The 21,137-nt window shown below is 47.5% G+C and overlaps 1 protein-coding gene across 1 annotated transcript in view; it reads right to left on the bottom strand.

Annotated features, from left to right (window-relative positions):
* Window positions 1-21,137, bottom strand: part of EBF4 (early B-cell factor 4) — a 51,609-nt gene that overhangs the window by 26,647 nt on the left and 3,825 nt on the right. Inside the window, exons 2-6 of the mRNA XM_015560214.1 lie at window positions 14,229-14,385; window positions 13,947-14,010; window positions 13,720-13,775; window positions 12,089-12,162; window positions 11,026-11,094 (exon numbers count right to left, since the gene is read on the bottom strand). Coding sequence (XP_015415700.1) covers window positions 11,026-11,094; window positions 12,089-12,162; window positions 13,720-13,775; window positions 13,947-14,010; window positions 14,229-14,385 — 420 coding nt within the window. The remainder of the gene's footprint in view (window positions 1-11,025; window positions 11,095-12,088; window positions 12,163-13,719; window positions 13,776-13,946; window positions 14,011-14,228; window positions 14,386-21,137) is intronic.

The raw sequence follows: 21,137 nt of genomic DNA, 5'->3' as shown, positions 1-21,137 counted from the left end.
AAAGAGTAATATGCAAATTGACCATCATCCCAACACACAAGATGGCCACCCCCACGTGGTCAAAGATGGCCGGCAGGGGAGGGCAGTTGTGGGCAACCGGGCTGGCAGTGGAGGGCAGATAGGGGTCACAAGGCCAGTAGAGGAGGGCAGTTGGGGTATGAGCAGCAAGCAGGAGGGCAGTAAGGAGCGAGGGGTCCCAGACCCCCCTCCCACCCCAGTGCATGAATATCATGTACCAGACCTCTAGTAATAATAATAGTAACATGTAGAATTTAAAAATAATCAAAATTCATGGGGTAATTGAATGTCCCAAGATTGATGGTGTGCTGGCAAGTGTTTACCAACCATTTCTAGAGAGGGGAAAACCCTGATTTATAGTGTTTGTTGATTTCCATGGTGATATGTTCCCCCATGGCTGATTTCAAGCTGTCAATGGGAAGTCTCTGAATATGGAGTTGAGCAGAATTACTAATAGTTAGCTCTTGTGAGTCAGTGGAAGCCACCACTGTCAAAGACTCTAATATTAGTCAGGAAAGAAATTATGACTTTATTAAGGATATATAGTAAATTTTAAGAATAATAACTAAAAGAATAGAAATGAAATGAATAAATTTCCAAACCAGTAAAGGGGAAAATAAAATAAGAAATACAGTCCTAGCTGGTTTGGCTCAGTGGATAGAGCGTTGGACTGCGGAGTAAAGGGTCCCAGGTTCAATTCCAGTCAAGGGCACATTTCTGGGTTGCAGGCTTGACCCTCAGTAGGGGGCGTGCAGGAGGCAGCTGATCAATGATTCTCTCTCATCATTGGTGTTTCTCTCTCTTACTCTCCCTTACTTTGGGAAATCAATAAAAACATATTTAAAAAAAAAAGAAATACATACACCACATCAAACAAAGTAGTTAAACCATTTTAAATAGTAAGAAAGGAAAAAAAATAGAAGTGGAACAAATAGAAAGTACAAAGATCATAGGGAATATTATTCAGAAAAGATAATAGAAAAATAGTTGAAATAAATCATAATCTCAATAAAGTAAATGGACTAAACTTGCCAGGTGAAAAACAAACTAGATTTTTTAAAAATTCAGCAATATGCAGTTAAAAGAGAAATATCTGAAACATAAGGACACGTAATGGCTGAAAATCATAGGATGTAAAAAGGAATATGAAGCAAATATAACCAAAAGTAAGTTGATAGAGCCTATAAATAATATCTATAAAATAGACACTAAAGCAAAAATATTATTAGAAATAAAGGATCAGCCCTGGCCGGTTTGGCTTGGTGGATGGAGCATCGGCCTGCGGACTCAAGGGGCCCAGGTTCGACTCTGGTCGGGGGCATGTGCCCTGGTTGCGGGAGGCAGATGATTGATGTTTCTCTCTCGTGGATGTTTCTGGCTCTCTGTCCCTCTCCCTTCCTCTCTGTAAAAAAATCAATAAAATGTATATAAAAAAAGAAAAGAAATAAAGGATCAATAAATGCTGATAAGTCCTGGCCAATGTGGCTCAGTCATTAAGAGTGTCAGCCTGTGCACTCGAGGGTAGCTGGTTTGATTCCAGGTCAAGGGCACATACCAGTGTTGCAGGTCCAATCCCCACCCCCTGTCAGGGTGCCTGTGGGAGGTAACCAATCAAAATGCCTCTGTCACATCAGTGTTTCTCTCTCTCTCTCTATCCCACTCCTCCCTCCCTTTCACTCTCTCTAAACTCAATGGAAAAAAATATCCTCACTCCTCAGATGCTTTAAAAAATGCTGATAAAAGGACTCACTCAAAGGAAGCTACAAGATTCTGATCAAGGGCTCGGAACTCGGTTGTAGGCTCCTCCCAAGCTGGGCCCTGGTTGGCTCACGCAGGAGGCGGCCAATCAATGTGTTTCTCTCACATCAATATTTCTGTCTTTCCCTCTCTCTTCCACTCTCTCTAAAAAGAAAAAAAAAAATCAATGGAAAAAAATATCCTCAGGTGAGGAATAAAAAACAATAATCTCTCTATATGTAAAAGCCTGATATGCAAATTGTCCCCTTGGGAATTTGACCAGGAGGCCGGGAGTTTGATCGCTCACTAAGACATGCACTGACCACCAGCTGGCAGCCAAAAGGCCCTGATCGGTCCTGATCTCCTGCCAGGCCTAGGGACCCTACCCAGGCACAGATTTCATGCACCAGGCCTCTAATAATAAAATAAAATAAAAAACATATTTTAAAAAACACAAAGGAAATGGTAACTACATAGGCAAATATATAATTTTTTTTCATATTTAATTTTCTTTAAAAATACTTGGCTGTTTAAGTAAAAATAATAACAATGTATTGTGGACTTTAGAACATATGTAAAAAAAAATCCACGATACAATAGCATACTATACGTGAAATGGTATAATAAAATAGATTGCAGTAACTTAAAGATGTGCACTGCAAGTCCTAAAGTAATCACTAAAGTAACAAAATAAAGTTTTGTTAATAAGACATCAAAAAAGGCAAGATTCTAGGAGAATCGTCCAAATTTTGGAAACTAAATACACATAGGTATTTAAAAAAAAAAACACTCAACAGGGAAATGAGAGAGTATTTTTAACTGAATAAAAATGAAAATATCATAGTTTGTGTATACCCTTACAGCAGTACTTAGGGAAAAATGTATAGCACTAAAAGCCTGTTTTAGACAACAAGAGAGGCCTCAGCTTCCACTCTAAGAAACCAGGAAAAGGAGAGGAAATTAAGCCCAAAGTAAGCAGAAGATAGGAACTAATAAATATAAACAGAAAACAGAAAATCAATAGAGAAAACCAATGAAATAAAAAGCTGGTTCTTGTAGAAGATCAATAAAATGGATAAACCTGTAGCTATATTGTTCAGGAAAAAAAGAGAAGATACAATTTGCCAATATCAGAAATGAGAGTAGTGACATTGCTACAGATTCTAGATATATTAAATGGATAGGGAATATTATTAACAATTTTATGCCAACAAATTCAGCAACTTGTAAGAAATGGACAAATTCCTTGTAAGATACAAATTCACAAAGCCCATTTTAGAAGAGCTTAAGGAAGAAGTAATACCAACTCTACCCAAACTCTTTTAAAAAAACTGAAGAGGAAGAAATACCTCCCAACTCATTCTATAAGGCCAGCATATCATATCTGAGACCGAAACCAGACAAAGAAATTGCAAGAAAACGAGAGACAAATATCCATTATGAACATCGATGCAAAAATTCTATGTAAAATGTTATTAAATCAAATCCAACAGTATATTAAAAGGTTAATGTGCCATGATCAAGAGAAGTTTATATGAGAAATACAGGGTTGGTTTTAACATTGGAAAACCAGTTGATGTAATTCATAATAAACTAAAAAAAAGGTCATCTCAAAAGATGCAGAAAAAGCATGTGACAAATCTAACATGCATTCCTGATAAAAACTCTCAGTAACTAAATCGAGTAGGGAATTTCCTCAACCTGATAAAAGGCATCTATGAAAAACACATAGCAACATACATGCAAACATACATACATGCATGCACACGCACATACATACATAATCGTGACACATTGAGTATTTCCGCCTAAAATCAGGAACAAGACAGATGTTCGTTCTCAGTGCTATTATTCAGCATTGTACTGGAAGGCCTGGCTAGTACAACCCAACAAGAAAAATGAATAAAAGACATCGCATTCCAGTGCCAGGTTTGTCTCCTAAACAAACTCTTGTACCTACTCACACTAGGAGAGACAAACAAGTCCGTGCATAGCAGCTTTGCCTATCATAGCAAAAATGAAATACAATGAACTACAGCTAAATATAGCAACAGAAAAATGTAGAAACATAATGCTGAATTTGAAAACATTTTAGAAGACTACTATATATAAAATAACATAATTTTTATAAGGTTAAACATAAGCACAACTAAACCACATGCTTAATATTACATAATTAGTGTCCATTTATTATTTTAAAGAGCAAGGTCATGATAAACACAAACCTCAATTTATTTATTACCTTTAGGAGGGGGCAGGCAGTGGTATGAGACGGGGAAGGAAGATGGTGGTGGCATCAATGCTATTTTTAAAGTTCTAAGTTTAAGTTTGTCGGTAGGTTCACAAATGTACATGGGCTATCATGCGTCCTAATTTTTATTTTGTTATATTTTCTTTACTCTGTATTATCTCAGTATAACTTACAATTTTTTTTCAAATGGATCAAGTATCTAATGTAAACAATGAAACCATAAAAGTACTGAAAGAAACTACAGGATAAATTTTTAAAAATGATCTTGGCATGATAAAGAACTTTCTAAGTATGATGAAGATTCAAAGTACTTAAAAGATTGAGAGACTGGGTAAATTTCACCATAAAAAAGTTGAAGGACAACAACCAATTGGAAAAAAATTGGTGCAACTCATGACAAAGGCCTAATTTCCTTAACATATATTCCTACAAATCAGTAACAAAAGCCAATCCGTTACAGAAAAATAAACAAAGGATATGCACTAACCGTTCACAGAAAAAGAAATACAAATTGACTTTAAGTACATGAAAGTGTGCTCAACCTCAGAGTAAGAGCAATGGAATTCACTGCGATATCACAGTTGACTTGTATGATGAAGAAAGGTGGGGGAAAATTATGGCAATCACTGCTTGTTGCAGTCATTTCTCAACCCTGAGATCACCTGCCTTTATTCCTCGAAGATTTTATCCCTGGATCACTATTTATGCTCTTGACCATTGGTCCTGTCATAATTCTTGGTTATTTCAATATCAATATAGATATATCATTCCTCCAACACATTCTCTTCTCCACTCTTTGAGCCTCTCTCCTGCAACAGCCGTCTCCAGCCTCCCGAGGTCACACAATACCAATAAAGGCAGTCCCCCAATAGTCCTACCCACAGGCAGCCCACTCTCTAACCTCCCCCTAGAACCTCAACTCCAATAATTCTCTGGCTCCATTAGAACCCATGTTCCATTTATCCTGCCTTCTCTTCACTCTCCCACAGTCCTCGCCTTAACCAGCCTAAATTTCTTGTTCCATTTTTGTAAACACCCCTTGCGTACACGTTCACTCTCTTGCCCTCTCATGTTTCATTGGGCCTGCATCTGTGCAGCTCTGCATGGCTGGAGAAAGGTCTCACTTTAGATTTATGACCACAAACCTCAGGTGGGTCCTTAGTGCTTCTTGGCAATCACACAACATTTCCACAGCCCATTCACTCCCCTGGACATAACTATTTTATGCCCTAATGTCTCCCTTTCCATCCTCATCCTCAACTGTTGACCTTGCTTCTTATTTTTCTGAGAAAACAAAGCAATCAGAAGAGAATGCCTGCCAGCTCCCGCATTGTATATACCCGTGTACCCACGTCTGAGCCTCGGTTTTCCATCTTCACTGCTGTTTCCATGGATAACTCTGTGATTTCAGCTAAAACCAGTCCTGTGCACAGGGCCCCAGGCCCTTTGCCAACTAAAGGGCATGGCTTTAGCAATTCTCTCTTCCGTCTCTTGCATCATCCTTTCCCCCTTTCCTACTGAGTTTTTCTCATCAGTATATGAACAAGCCATATATTTCTTCTTGGCCTTCCATTGTGCTCCAGCCAGCACCACGTTTCTTTGATCCCTTTACAGCAAAACTCAAAAGAATTCCTCTAGTCATTGTTTCTAATCTCTCTTCTCTCATTCATTTTTTTAAAAAAGTGATTCTTTTATTTTTTTATTTTTCTTGCTTTCAGAGAGGAAGAAAGAGGGAGAGAGAGATAGAAACATCAATGATGAGATAGAACCATTGATCGGCTGCCTCCTGTACGCCCCCTGCTGGGGATAGAGCCCACAATCTGGGCATGTGCTCTTGACTGGAATTGAACCTGGGACCCTTCAGACTGCAGGCCAACGCTCTATCCACTGAGCCAAACTGGCTAGGGCCTCCCATTCTTTCTTAAACCTACCCTGTCAGACTTCTGCTTCTCCACTCCACGGAAATCGCTGTCATTGATGTCACCAAAGTTCCCCATGTTGCTAAGTCCAGTGGTGAATCCTTAGTCTTTTTATCTTATCCACAGCAGCATGTGATGAGTTGACCACTGTGTCCTTTCTGGAATATTTCCTTATCTAGGGTTCTGCACCCTTGACTTCCCTGTGACTACACTGGCTGCTCCTTCTCATTCTTCTTTGCTACTTCCACATCTCTATGACCTACAAACACTGTACCCAGGATTAAGTTCTGGAACCTGTTGTATTTTCTGTTAACACTCATTCCCTTGAATGATTTCATTCATTCAAGTTTCTATCTCAAGGGATCTTTTCCTTGAGAGCTATACTCAGGTGTTGTTGTTATTTTGTTTTAATATACTTTCATTGATTTCAGAGAGGAAAAGAGATTTTAAAAAAAAAATCAATAATGAGAGAGACTCATTGATCGGCTGCCTCCTGCATGCCCCACACTGGGGATTGAGCCCGAACCCTGGTCATGTGCCCTGACTAGGAACTGAACGTTACCTCCTGGTTCATAGGTCGACGCTCAACCAGTGAGCCAAGCTGGGCTGGGCCATACTCATGTTTTTAGCTGCTTTTCAACATTCCCATCTTAAACAGAACACATCCAAAACCAAACTCCCGATTTTCCTCCTCCCAAACCTGCTCCCCCTGAAATCTCCTCCTTCTTAGAAAACAAAAGTTCTTTCTAAGTTGTACACGTCAGAAACCTTGGCGACATCACTGACTTCTCTCCATAACTTTGTCTCTCCTTCCATAACACACCTTGTCAGTTCTGCCTGTGAAATACATCCCGGATCTAACCACTTCTTACAACCTCTTCTAATAACATCCTTGGCCTTACCAGCCTCCATCATCTCTATCGGGAAAACTGAAATGGCTTCCTAAAGCATCTCCCTGCTTCCTCCCTTGCCTCCTACAGGTCATCTTCAACACAGGAGCTAGAGCGACCTTGCTGAAATATAAACCAGGTCATATCACTCTTCTCAAAATCCCCCAATGGCTTCCACATCATTCAGAATAAAAGCCAAAGTCCTTACAAGAGCCTATACACATGACCCACATGCAACCTACAAGGCCTTGCATGGTCTTGCCTTCCTCCTGCCCTACCATTAAGTCTCTGACATCACCTCCTCCAGTCACCTGGGCCATCTTGCTGTTCCTTAAACACACCAGGTACACTCCTGCCAGGAACATTCTCCGCCCGCCCCCACAAGATTCATACATGAGACATTCCCTTACTTTCTTTCGGTCTTGGCTCAAATGTCATCTTTTCAGGGAAGCCTTCCTTCCATAATCTAAAACTTCAACACTCCCTTCCTGGGCACTCTCTGACCTCTCCTGGTGGCTCCTTTTCTCCTTAGCTGTTATCGCCACTTCACATGCTATACGTTTTATCCGCTCAGCTCATGTCTATCTCACCTATTAGATCGTAAGCCCATGAACACAAAGCTTTGTGTCTGTTTTCATCACTGCTTAATCCACAGCTTATAGAAGACACTCTGGCACAGAGTAGATGTTAAAAAATTATTTGTTGCCCAGCTGGTGTGGCTCAGTGGTTGAGCACCAACCTATGAACCAGGAAGTCAGGGTTTGATTCCCAGTCAGGGCACATGCCTGGGTTGCAGGCTCGATCCTCAGTAGGGGGTGTGCAGGAGGCAGCCGATCAATGATTCTCTCTCATCATTGATGTATCTATCTCTCTCTCCCTCTCTCTTTCTCTCTGAAATCAATAAACATATATTTTAAAAAATTATTTGTTGAATGAATAAACAACATACATAATTGGCAAGAGTGTGGAGATCAGGCATTCTCAAAATTGTTGGTATGAGTGCCAATCGGTATAATCTCTACAGAGGGTAAATAGGCAACAACTATCAAAATTACAAATGCACCTATCTTTTGACCCAGCAATTCTACTTCTCATAATTTACACTAATAAAAGACAAACATGCAAATTGACCGTATCTCCGCTATGCCTCAAGCCACGCCTGACAGCAAATCAGAGTGACTATATGCAAATTAACCTAACCAAGATGGCGGCCGGCAGTCACGGAGCTGGAGCAAGCCGGAGGCTTGGTTGCCCCAGTGATGGAGGAAGCCAAGCTTCCCACTTGCCTTGGCCTGGCTCTGAGCTCCACTCAAAGCAACAGTTTCAATTATAGAAGATGAATAAACCCCAGATACCTGCTTTCAGCCGGCCATGGCCATGGAGCTGGAGCGAGCAGGAGGCTTCCCTCCCACCTGCCCTGGTCAGCTCTGAGCTCCTCTCAAGGCTACAAAGTTTCAATAATAGAAAGTAAATAAATCCCAGAATAAAAAAAAAAAGGAGAGGCTGGGAGCTTCCCTCACCAGGGGGCTTGGCCAGCCTGAAAACTGCCCTCAGCCCCTCACCCAGACTGGCCAGGCACCCCAGTGGACCCCCAACCCTAAAGGGGGTGTGGCCATCCTGAAAACAGCCATCAGTCCCTCACCCAGGCTGGCCAAACCTCCATACGGTGAGGTTCCCCACTGAGGGGGTCTTGACCAGCCTGAAAACAGCCATCAGCCCCTCACCCAGGCTGGTCAGGCACCCCAGCGGGACTCCCACCCTGATCCGGGACACCCTTCAGGGTAAACCAGCTGGCCCCCACCTGTGCACCAGGTCTCTATCCTATATGATAAAAGGGTAATATGCAAACTGATCCTAACAGCAGAATGACTGGCAATGACTGATCACTATGACACATACTGACCACCAGGGGCTGGTTGAATGGCTGACCAGAACCTTAGCATATTAGGCTTTAATTATCCTATCTAATAATAGACAAACAGGGTAATTGACTGTACCTTCACTACGCTTCCCATTGGCTAATCAGTGTGATATGCAAATTAACTGCACACAAAGATGGCGGTTAATTTGCATACATAGGTTCCAAGTGGTGGAGCGAAGCCTGACAGCCCGGGGGCCGGAGCAGTGCCGCGGGCCCCGGGGCCGTGAGGCTTCGCTGTGCCGCCGGCTGGAGCCCAGCCAGAGTGAAGGCCTGGGTCCCAGGTGCCAGAGGAAAACTGGTGCCAGCAGCCAGGGGAAAGGAAGGCCTATTTCATGAATCTCTTCATGCACATACATAGGTTCCAAGTGGTGGAGCGAAGCCTGACAGCCCGGGGGCCGGAGCAGTGCCGCGGGCCCCGGGGCCGTGAGGCTTCGCTGTGCCGCCGGCTGGAGCCCAGCCAGAGTGAAGGCCTGGGTCCCAGGTGCCAGAGGAAAACTGGTGCCAGCAGCCAGGGGAAAGGAAGGCCTATTTCATGAATCTCTTCATGCAACAGGCCTCTAGTATCTTTCATAAAGTTCATACATGTGCAAAATGACACAAAGTAATTCACTGCAGCATATTTTATCCCTGAAAAAGAAAGAAAACAGCCAAAATAGAGACCATTTAAAGAAATTTCAGTTTATCCATACAATAGAATATTTTACAGTAGCACAAAAAGAATGAAGAAACTTCTCGTGTGCTGATATAAGCTTCCAGGTAGATACACTGCCATGTGCCCACTTTTTAGGAAGGTGCTGAAAGTACATTTAATTTGCCACCTTTTTATAAAAATAAAGGGAAAGGTGCAAAATAACATATATCTGTATTTTCTTGTGCATGCACAGACTATTTCGGGAAGGATACTCAAGAAACTGCTAACAGTGATTGCTTATTTGGAGGGCAACGGATGGATCAGAGGCAGAGGTAGGAGACTTTGCTGTAAATCCTTTTCAATTTGAAAATCTGTACCTTGTGAATGTTTTATCTATTAAAAGAACAAGGCAGGGTTTATGTTCCAATATGGAATAACTTTTTTTTTTTTTAAAAATACATTTTTATTGAGTTCAGACAGGAATGGAGAGGGAGAGAAAGACAGAAACATCAATGATGAGAGAATCATTGATCGGCTGTCTCCTGCATGCCCCCTACTGGGGATCAAGCCTTCAACCCAGGCATGTGCCCTGACGGGGAATCGAACCCAGGACCCTTCAGTCCCCAGGTTAGGGCTGGAATGACTTTTAAGATATAAAAGGTGAGGCAAAAGAAGCTTCATATGGAAAATAATATAATAATTAATAAATAATGCAAGAATAAACTCTGTATCTCATGTACTCTAAAACTAATTTTGCCCCACCCTGTACATATGTTATAGTTCTTTTTAAAAAGGTAAAATACAAAAGAGTGTGTGTAGCATGGTATACATAGCAGTGGGGGCAGACTTACTTTTCATTATTTACTCTTTTGTAATACCTTTTGAATTTTTTACCTTATATATTATTTCCTATTTAAAAAAAATAATTTTTAAAAATCATGGTTGGAGAATAAATTAAAAAAAATTTTAAATATATTTTTATTGATTTCAGAGAGGAAGGAAAAGGGAGAAAGAGATAGAAACATCCATGATGAGAGAGAATCATGGATTGGCTGCCTCCTGCAAGTCCCTCACTGGGAATTGAGCAGACAACCTGGGCATGTGCCCTTGACCGGAATCGAACTTGGGACCTTTCAGTTCGCAGACCAACGCTCTATCCACTGAGCAAACCGGCTAGGGCAAGAATAAATGTTTATATGGATCACCTTGGCAATCCTTGAAACCTGTCAAGTATTTCTCCAGTTTTCAAACGAAGGAAAGGGATATTCAGAGGAGTCAAGTCAAACAGTGCAGAGGTGGCACCTGGACTGGAACCCAGCTTTCCCTGCCCTGCCCACTCCAGTCCCTTCATTCTCCCAGCCTCTCTCTGCTCCAAGTTCACATCCTACTCCACTCTCCGCACAACCCCCTCCCCGCCCCTCCCTCCCTCTTCCCAGGCTCCCTCAGGGAACACAGCTCCTAAGCCCAGCCCCAGAGAGTTTGCCGCCAAGGTTTTCTTCAGGGGCCATGGCTGGCGGCTCCCTGGTGTCTGACAGTTTTTTTTTCTGCTGAGAGCCACCAACATGGGGGTGGGAGAGGGGGTGACAGCTCCATCCCTCCCTGGAGGCACCACCACTCTGTGACTGAGCCCAGGCTGCCCAGGCCTCCCCTAGTTGTACCTGTCAATAATGACGGGGTCTGAGGGTGTCTCATTCCGGTTGCCACAGCTCTTCCGGTCACAGCACCGGCTGATGGAAAGATGGAGAAGGAAGGAAGGAGAAAGGGAGTGAAGGAGAGGGAAATTACTGTGTGTGTGTGTGTGTGTGTCTGGAATCCTAGGGCCAGAGGGGCTCACTCCCAGGGACCTGGGGGAGAAAGGCAGTGAGGGTCCTGCCACAGGGACCTGGAGAGCCCAGCCCAGGGGATAAGGTTGGCAGGGAAACCTTGTCCCTAAGGTATGCTGCTGCCGGAGGATGCATACAGAGACAGCTCAGATGGTAAGCAAGCAGCTCAGGAATCGTCACATGGTGAACCTGCCCATGTAACCAGCCCCTGACAAGAAACACCACGTAGTGCTCAGTGCCCCAGAACCTCTGGAGCCCCTTCCTTGTCACGTCACTACTCTTCCCAGAGGCAGCCATCATCCCAAGCACGTTTTTTTAAAATCTTTTTTTTCTAATTTAAGTTTTTTATCCTACCCGATTTTTGAACATTGTATTCTCTTTCCCGTGTATGAGGAACTGACATTGTCCGACTGGCATCTCCTGGGGAGACCTTGCCTGGAAATGCCACGCCTTGTGGTGATGGGGAAGGAGAGCCAACCGTGTGCCCCCCACTCCCCTCTGCCCCACCCAGGAAGTGCCCTGGGTCAAGTAGGAGGCAGCAAAGTTTCCTCTCTCCTGCTCTGGAGGGAATCCAGGAGGCCCAGGCCCTGCCCCCGACATCCCCAGGGAGCCCTCCCCAGAGCTTTATTAGTTAAGCTTCCCAGCAGCGGCTGGAGGCTTCTCTTACAAAAACACTTGGAGAAGCCACATAAACAGGCCAGGTTAATGGGGCCTCAAGGACCCTCTTCTCAGCCAGCACTGTGCCCAGGGGCCTCCCTCTTCCCTCATCGCCCCCGCCCCCCAGGTTTTCCCAGGGAGCAGAAAGGAGGGCGGCGGTGGCAGTGGCAGTGGGCAGGGCCTGGTGGGGGTCCTTGACAAAATCTCGGCCAAGGTCAAGGTGCAAGTGAGCCCTTCTCACCTGCACATGATCTCGTGGGTGAGCAGCACGCGGCACATCTCCGGGTTTTTGTCCTGCCCCTCATAGATGATGGCCTGGGGGAGGGAGGAAGGGAACAGGCTCAAGTGGCTGTAGGCTCCTCTTATGTCCCAGTGCAGGGGAGGGATGGGCCCCGCCCCCTGGGAACACCATACCCTCCAAGCCACTTTGCGGGGGGCCTAGGGTTGAGAGCAGAAACTGGGAGCCAGGATTACCACCAGGACAGGCAACAGTGGCACGAACTCTGCAGATCCTGTTTGTCCACAGGCACCTCTTTCCAGGTCCAGCTCTGCTTGGGCCCAAGGACCAAGGCCAGGCTGGGATGGGGGAAGACACGCTTATCCCCACACTTCCCATGGCCCTAGTGGACCTCTGCTTCTGCTCACAGACATTGTCTTCTAGGCTATCCTAGCTGGTTAATCAGGCTTCCCCTCTCCCATCCTTACCACCTCCCCAGCCCAGGCCAGGTCTCACCCTTGGACTATTGGGTCAGTTTCCTCACTACCCTCCCCCACCCCACCGGCCACTTCTACCCTCTACCCTGAAGCAAGGAGTAAGCTTCCTAAACTGCAAATCTAGTTTCCCACTTTATAACCCCTGAGCCTCCCAGCCCTCTCCCACTTGTGGGGTCCTTTCTCTCGACTCCCCCACAACCACTTCCACACTTATTCCCCACACAATCCCTCTTTGTCACTACCTGCCTGGTCTGCCTCCCCATGACGGCAACCACAGAGTTTCTAGAAAGAAACCATTTCTCCCTCTGTCCCTCTGTCCTTGGATAGGCACTGCTGGAAAGCCCAAGTGTCCACTGGCATTCAGGGCCACTGTGGGCCCATGTGAGCTCAGCTCCCTGTTGACGTGCACTGCACTCGCAACTTCTCTGCAAGAGACTTGCAGCTCTGCCTCAGCAAGAGCCCATTGGGCTCCTTCAGGGATCAGTCTTCCCCGAGCCCCTGCGGACCTTGGCCTCTGAGCCTCCTTCCCGTGACCTTCCACATCAGCAGGTGCTGAGGGTCTGCAGGAGAAGCTCTGGGCCCCACCTCATCCCCTTTCCTGGCCCAGTGCCCCCACCCCCCCAGTTGCAGTTAGTGTTGGCTGCTATGTGTTTTCTCTGGAGGCTGGCTCTCACGCCTAGGCGCTGCCTTGCCTGAAAATGTCGGGAAGGTTACAGGCTCCCCTTGGGAGTGTTCCCCAGCCAATTACTGACTCATACAGGGTACAGAATCCTGGCCTCCTGGCCTCAGGGGGACGACTCTGTTGTCATTCCTTCTCCAGGGCCCCCTGTGGATCAGGCTGAGGTTGGACTGCAGCTGAGACCCCATCCATGCTGAGCGTCCCTGCCCTGTTCTGCTTCCCTCCCTCTCTTCTCCTGAGAGCCCCTGGCTGCCCCCAATAAACCTTGTACAGCTGAACCCTTCTGTCTAGGCTGGGCTTCCAGGGAGCATGACCTAGGATGAGGTCTTTGTACAAATATTGCCTTTTTCTAGACTAGAGGGCAAGGACCACACAGGCTGGGGTAAGCATTGGGGAGGTGGGGACAGGGATGGGGATGCTCACTCACACCCCCAGAGATGGGGGTCCGAGAAGGCCAGAGCACCCCTGGGCTGGCTCACCTGCTTGGACATGGAGTCAATGAGACGCACATAGAGGTCCTGCTCTGTCCGAAGTCCTGAGGGTGGAAAGGTGGAGAGGGCTTGCTGTAGGGGGAGCAGCGTGGCCTCTGATGACTGGAGCACACTCCACACTCTCCCCACCTGGAGGCAGGGGCCCCCTCAGCCCTGCAACGGGGTATTTTGTGCTGTGGGGCTTTGGCACCCAGTGTGCAGCGGGCTTCACTCACCATTGTTATACACCAGCCGGAGGCGGTAATGGATCCCGTTGTTCGTCTTTTCAGCCCCAGGTTCCTACAGGGCCGAGATGGGGAGGATGCTCCCAGGGATTCCCTCACCCAGCCCCCCTCTCTACATCCACCCTCCTTCCCTCCTGTCCATCCATTCACACCACCTCCCTTCTCTACTTCTCCACTCTATCCATTCATCTGCCCCGGTGGGAGGGGATCCCTGAAGCCCTCCTGCCCCTCCCCCACCGTGCTCCGTCCCTGCGGAGCCCACGAGCCTCTCACTCGGTCCTTTTCCACGAAGTCGATAAAGGCCGTGCGCTCCACCTCCACGGGCTGCCCCTGCCGGTCATACATGGCCAACACGAAGTGGAAGAAGTTGGATTTCCTGAGGTTGGAGGGGGGCTGCTTCTCAAAATGTGCTCGTGCCAGGCCCACGCCACTGTGGGAAGAGAGGAGCAGGAAGCCACCGGAAGTGCTCTCAGAGGGGACCCCATCGCCTCTGGCCAGGTAGTGGGGCTGGCCAGGATTTGGCTCTGACTTGTCAAGACTCTGGGCAAGGAATAAATTGGATGGGCCCGTTCCACGCTGCCAGGATCATTGCAGTTCCAGGCAGGAGCCACTGAGCCCCGACGTCACTCAGCCTGCTCTCTTGGGAACAGGCAGTGGCAGCAAAGGTGTCCCAGCCAGGCTCCCTCCCAGGCTTTTCCTTGGGCCCCACATTTTTTAAAATATATATATATATTATTGATTTTTTACAGAGAGGAGGAGAGACAGAGAATTAGAAACACCGATGAGAGAGAAACATCGATCAGCTGCCTCCTGCACACTCCCCACTGGGGATGTGCCCGCAACCAAGGTACATGCCCTTGACCGGAATCGAACCTGGGACCCTTCAGTCCGCAGGCCGACGCGCTATCTGCTGAGCCAAGCCGGTTAGGGCAGGGCCCTGCATTTTGAAAGGCTGATCTCCAAAACCAAATGCATGAACAACCCATGTTACTGACCAGAGAGGCTCCTGAGATTGCCCTTCAGGGCATCAAGGGGCAGTTAGGAGGTTCTGGAACAAATAGCCCACTGTAACCCAGTCCATGGCTGTGCACACGAGCTTGCGGCATTGCCTGGGAGATGATATCCATCGGACACTCAGAGACATCAAACTGGCTCAGGGCCATTAGCCTGCCCAGCCTGGATCTGGGCTTTGGCTGAAGGCAGGGGCGCCTCTCCAGGTATGGAGGGACCTGCCTCCCTGCTTTGGGAAAGACAGTCCCTGGCTCCCTGGGCAGGAGGATCTTTTGGTCTGGCCTTGCCAAGGGCTTTCTCCTGGGTCGCCAGAAACTATTTTCAGAAGCAAGGCCAGGTGAGAGCAAGAGAGAGGGACCCTTTTCACCAGGTATTTCCCGAACTCCAATGATGTACCAAGCACTGAACACATGGCACTGAGTGGGGCCGGAGTTAAATGTCTGGAAGAGGAGGGAAGACAGAGAGCTGTAACCCAAGACAAAGTGGTAGGTGCCTTGCAAGAGATGTTACTATATTAAAAACTATAGAAGCAAAGGAAGAAGAAAATGAATTCTTTCTGTGAGAGATGAAAGATTTATGGAGATGGTGGCCTTTATCCGGTCCTTGAGGGATGAATAAGAACTCAACAGGTCTTCTCCTCGCAGACCCTTGGGTCTTCTCCACAAAAGAGCAGACCAGACAGCATAAGAAATGGCAGTAGGTGTGAGTGTTAGTGTCACTGGGCTACAGATTTCAAAGTGATGGGAAGAGACAAAAGGCTATATTGAAAGGGCTAGACTAGGCAGGAACACAAAAAACAGAGTTTAGACTTCCTTTTTTGGGTCAAGGTCTTCCAAAGTATATTCCTTAGATCTCTTTGTAGCTCCAGATCCTTCCTTTACAAAAGGGCAGTATGGCCACAATTGCTGGGAAATGGGGCTCCATAGCATACATTTGTGTATGAGGAGCCTGGGACATCCTCCAGGAATGGACCCCACTTGGCCTGGTCAAGCTGGTGCTCCTGATGTGTGGTAGCCAGCCTCAAAGATGGTTTCCCAGGATCCTCACCTCCTGGTACTCATGCCCTGGGTAGTCCCCTCACATACTGTATCAGGATTGGTCTGTGTGGCTGATACATTATAGCACTAGTGGTAGCATATGAGTTCCAATGTTGGGTCATAAGAGACACTGTGGCTTCTGCCTTGCTCTAGCTGGCTGGCATGTGGGGAGGACATTCAAGCAGCCCTATGGAAGGTCCATGTGGAGAAGACCCGTGGCCTCCTGTTGACAGCCAGCACTCACTTGAGTGACACCTTGGAAGGAGATCCACCAGCCCCAGTCAAGCCTTCAGATGATGGCAGCCCAGGCTGTCACCTTGACTGCAGCCTCATAAGAGACCCTGAGCCATGGCTTATCTATAATAATAAAAACGTTATATGCTAATTAGACTGGATAGCCTTCCAGAGGAAGCTGGGGCTGTGAGGGAAACCCAGGTCCCTGGTGCCAGAGGGAAGCGGTGCTGGCAGCCGGGGGAAGGAAGGCCTACTCTTGCACGAATTTTGTGCATTGGGCCTCTAGTAGTTAATAATACTGTGTGGTAATAGATGTTAGCTAGATTTACTGTGGTGATCATTTTGAAATAAATAAATACAAATATTGAATCATTATGTTGTACACCTGAAACTAATATACTTTTATGTGTCAATTATATCTCAATTTAAAAAATAATTTACTTGCTTATACAAAAAAGAAAGAAACCCTGCGCCAGAGCCACCCACCTATGCTGTTCCCTGATGCCTGACTCTCAGAAACTGTGTGAGATAATATATTTGTTGTCTTATGTTGCTGAGTTTTGGAGCATTTTTTTTTTTATGTGGCAGTAGATAACTGAGACACCATGCTTACTCAGCTATGGAGCACTTTTGTTGAGCGATATGGTTTGGGAAACATGACTAAAGGCCATCAGAAGAGTTTGAAGCCAGGCAGGGCTTAGAACAGTGGTTCTCAACCTGTGGGTTGCGACCCCTTTGGCGGTCAAACGACCCTTTCACAGGGGTCGCCCAAGACTATCCTGCATATCAGATATTTACATTATGATTCATAACAGTAGCAACATTACAGTTATGAAGTAGCAACGAAAATAATTTTATGGCTGGGTCACAACATGAGGAACTGTATTTAAAGGGCCAGAAGGTTGAGAACCACTGGCTTAGAAGATGCTGTAGGCGGGTGGACAGGGTGGTGGGAAAGTGGGAAGCTGCAGCCGGGATAGAGGAGGATGGGGTGGTGGGATGCCTTGAGAGCCGTTTAGACCAGAGTCTCACCATGGACATGCCAACGCCTGCCATTTTTGGGAGTCTGTGCTGTGAGATTCCTTCTCCTTCCCCACGTGGGAGTCTGTACTTGTTCTTCAATAAATTTCCACCTTTGCTCTAAAAAAATAAAATAAAATAAATGTATTCAGCTTCCTGTGAAGCCATAATATCTGAGCTGTCATGGGCTTGAGAGTTGAGAGGCTTGTCATGTTTTTACGCCTAGAGTACACCACATAAACAATAAAATGAAAATTGTGCCTCCTCTTGAAAGCCTGCCTGGGAGCCCCAGTGGTCCATGTGACATGTTGGTTCCAGAGGCAGAAGTGATGGGTCTTGTTTGTCCAGATCAGGAGGAGGAGGAGGAGGGGGACTACCAACAGCTTTTCCACACCAAAGGTTTTTCTACACAAATTCCTTTCTCTAAGGACATCCTTCTCCCTTAATCCCTCATCCTTCCTCCTCCCTCTCCCCTCTACCCCCTCAGGCTACAGTCCTTTGAAGTCCTGGCCTTGACCCTCCAAATTCCCTCCAGAGGGCTTTGATCACAGCAGGTCCCTGATTACTGTTGATGAATATGTTAATGAGGCAGCAGCCCTGACTCCTCCCTCCAGTCCCCAGGACCACTTTGGGGGAGAAAAGCTCCCAGGGACAGGTTCCAGGACCACCTGGGATGAGAGAAGGCCAGAGGGGGTGGGCTTATGGAACCATCCCAGATCATGCTGCCCTTTATTCTGTCATCTCGCCCAGGAAAGACACTGGAACACTTTCAGACAGCAGGGAGTGAAGATACAGAGGAAAGCAAAAAAGGTCTTAAGAGAGGAAGGGTGGGTGCTGGGCAATAATACGATCCCCTAGACCACTCAACACACCCTTTCTACAGAGACAGCCTTATACTTCCCAGGCCAAGAGTAAACCAGTGATGCTGGTCTCTCCCACCCATCCCTCTTGGCAGATATCAGGCAGTCCTGAGTCCTGCCTACCTGCTGGCTCCTGCAGCCACCTCAGAACCAGACCTGGGGAGTCTGGTCTAAGTCCCAAGCCAAGCTCCCTCCACAAGGTCCACCTTCCCCACAGGAGGGGATTCTTGGAGAGAGAGGTCAGGTACCCTTGCCTGGGGTTTGTGACACTGGTGCTGCCAGCTGGGGAGTTTGGAGGGGCTGCCCTGTCTCATAGGCCTGTGCCCTACCCCACAGGGATCGGGCTCAGTCCCACTTCCCTTGAGACAGCCCAGCATTATCCTCTCTCCCCCACCTTGTTTAGTGGGTCTGAGGCACAATCCTCCCCCTGGGCTCACCCACCCATGCCAAACAATGGGGCCGAGGTGGCTAGTGCAGAGCTGAGACAGGAGCACTATCCTGCACAGAACAATGTGACAGCCGCAGCCCCCGCAGGCCAGGAGACTGCAGGTTGGGCAAGCCCCCTGCTGGGCACACCCAGGCCTGCTCCTGGTCTGTGACTGTCTCCAGATTACCCCGTTCAAATCCAGCCCGGTATGTGAGAAGATCAAGGTGAGATAGAATAGGTTTTGCTTTAAAGACATTCTAGTACTCCTATGAACTGAGAGACAGAATGACAAAGGATCAGCACATCAGTGAGAGCACCAGAGGTTGGTCTGGACTAGGCCTTTCTTCTCCTGGTCCCTCCAGGCACCTCCACCCCCACCCCCAGCGTGCAGTGGGTGACCGACCAACATCCCTGAATGGAATTGTAAGCCCCAAAGGAGAGGGTTGAGAGAGGGGGGTAGAGAATGTTGCTTTTCTCCCCTTGGGAATAGCTGAAGCTCTTGTAGTGAGAAAACAAACCACAATTAAAGAACAGAAAGAAACTCAAAGAGAGCCAGGGGATGCGGAGAGGTGTGCGAGCCCTGCTGCGCGTGGCCTGGGTGTAGGTGCGGGGGATACAGGTGGGAGGTGGGCCCACTCGCTGCCCTCTCACTAGCTTAGAAGCAGACAGATTTGGATGAAGGCCAACGTCTCTGCTTCTGTGGTCTCCAAAGTGGGGTTGCCCAAGTCCAGAGTGTGGGGGAGAAACTGCGAGAATGTTTATGGATGTGACTCCTTTATCTCAAAGAAGGGAGACTGGAGGAGAGCCTCTGGAGTCTGGAGAGGCAAGTGTTTTATTTGGGTTTGCCCAGAAGCAGAACCCGCAGATGCAAAGCTTATGTGGGAGAGGAGTCGGGAAACATGGATGGAGGTGGGGCGTCAGAGAGAGAAGGAAGGGCGGTGTATAAAGGGCGCATTATTGAAAAGTTGCTACTGTGGGCAACCGCACCGGGGGCTCTGGAAACAGCCGAGAGCACGTGCTTTGGAGTTCTTGCGCCAGAAGGCTGGAAGGAACGCGGGCATTTACCCTCCGACTCCAGCCAGCCAGTGGTTGAAGGCTTCTGGAATACTTCGCAGGCACTTCTGGCCTGATGTGCAAGTGGGCAGAGCAGGCCCTGGGAGCCTAAATAAGTGTTAGGAATCAGATACTGGCAGGGGAAGCAGACCCTTTACAAGGCTCCGAGAGGACATTGCGGGGTGCCAACTGCCAGGGTGTAACGGAAGTCATGAGGCCGATAGGCACAAGAACTGCCTCACCTGGCACCTTTGTGGTTGGGGCCTATAATTCAGAAACAGCTCATTCACTTAGCATCATCAGTGCACAAAGCCTGCCACACAAGTGGCCTTTTCAGATACCGTAAATGTAGCTGAGTGATGAAAACAGCCACATTAACTACTTTTTGTAAGACTCCAAAACGAATTATACATCGCACTTTCTTAAAAATACTAGTATTGTTTCCAACAAAATGTTCAAAACACTTTCCTACCAGCTCCGGAGGGTGCTGAGGTGGTGGGCCATTTGCCTCTGTACCAAAGAATCAGCATATGGGAGGAGAAAGTAGTCACTTTCATATTTCCACCAGAGCCTACTCATCCCCTTCCCATCTTCTGTTCTTAAACAGCCCCAAAGTTAAAGGCAACTGTGACAAAAAAAAAAAAAAAAGGCTTTGGTTTGCACAGCTAGTTTTTGGTGGGAGGATACCTGCCTTGTAGCAAACATGGTGTGTGTATGGGCTTCCTGAGTACTGTGCTGGGAGTCCAAGTTCAAGGACAACCTGACCTTCACAGTCTGGGCCATTCAGGTGGCCTGTGCTCCAGAGTACAGAGGGGTGATATGGGGACACACTAGGGGCTGCCAAGTTGTCTGGCTGTTATTGCTAGGGCCGCCCAGTGGTCCCAGGGCCACCCAGCGGTGCCTGGAGGTGCTCCTTTGTGAGGCTGAGCAGGATGCCCCAGAGTCCTTCTCACAGAAGCTGCTGGACTTTGCCATGACTGGGTAGAACAGACAACACCTCCCTCACCTTCTCTGCTCTGTTCTTAGGCCACTAGTGGTTCCTCACATCCTTGACTACATGGTTATTACAAACACTAGCAATTTAAAACAAGCACCTCAAACCACAGAGGACAAGTGGCTGACGCTGGAGCTTTGGCTTCCCTCCAGAGGCACCCTCAGGCGTCTTCCTGCTCCTGCCCAGCACCAAATCCTCCCTCTTCCCCTTCTTGACAGCCCAAGGTTCTGACAGTGCCTTGGCTATGGGTTTGATCCCTCTTGGAGTCTGGGATGCTGGGGAAGTGGGGATAAGCCCTGAGGTCATCAGAAATGAGGGGAGGCTGTTTTATGACCACCCTCCCGCTGAAGGTGGAAGGAGCAAAAAAATGTACATCTACTACATCTGAACCCTTGTCTCAGATTCCCCTAACGTCTCTGCTAAATCCTGCTCGTCCTTTCCCTTCCCTGGCATGGTTCCCTAAGTGCATCCCCCCTCCTTTCCTCAGCATTCTCACTTCCTCCAAGAGTCCCACTGGCCCCCATTCTCCCTGCGGGCATCCCCAGG

The sequence above is a fragment of the Myotis davidii genome, unplaced genomic scaffold (assembly GCF_000327345.1).
Source record: "Myotis davidii unplaced genomic scaffold, ASM32734v1 scaffold32, whole genome shotgun sequence".
Taxonomy (NCBI): Eukaryota; Metazoa; Chordata; class Mammalia; order Chiroptera; family Vespertilionidae; genus Myotis; species Myotis davidii.
Note: the sequence above shows the minus strand (reverse complement) of the source record. Positions and strands in the feature narration are given on the sequence as shown.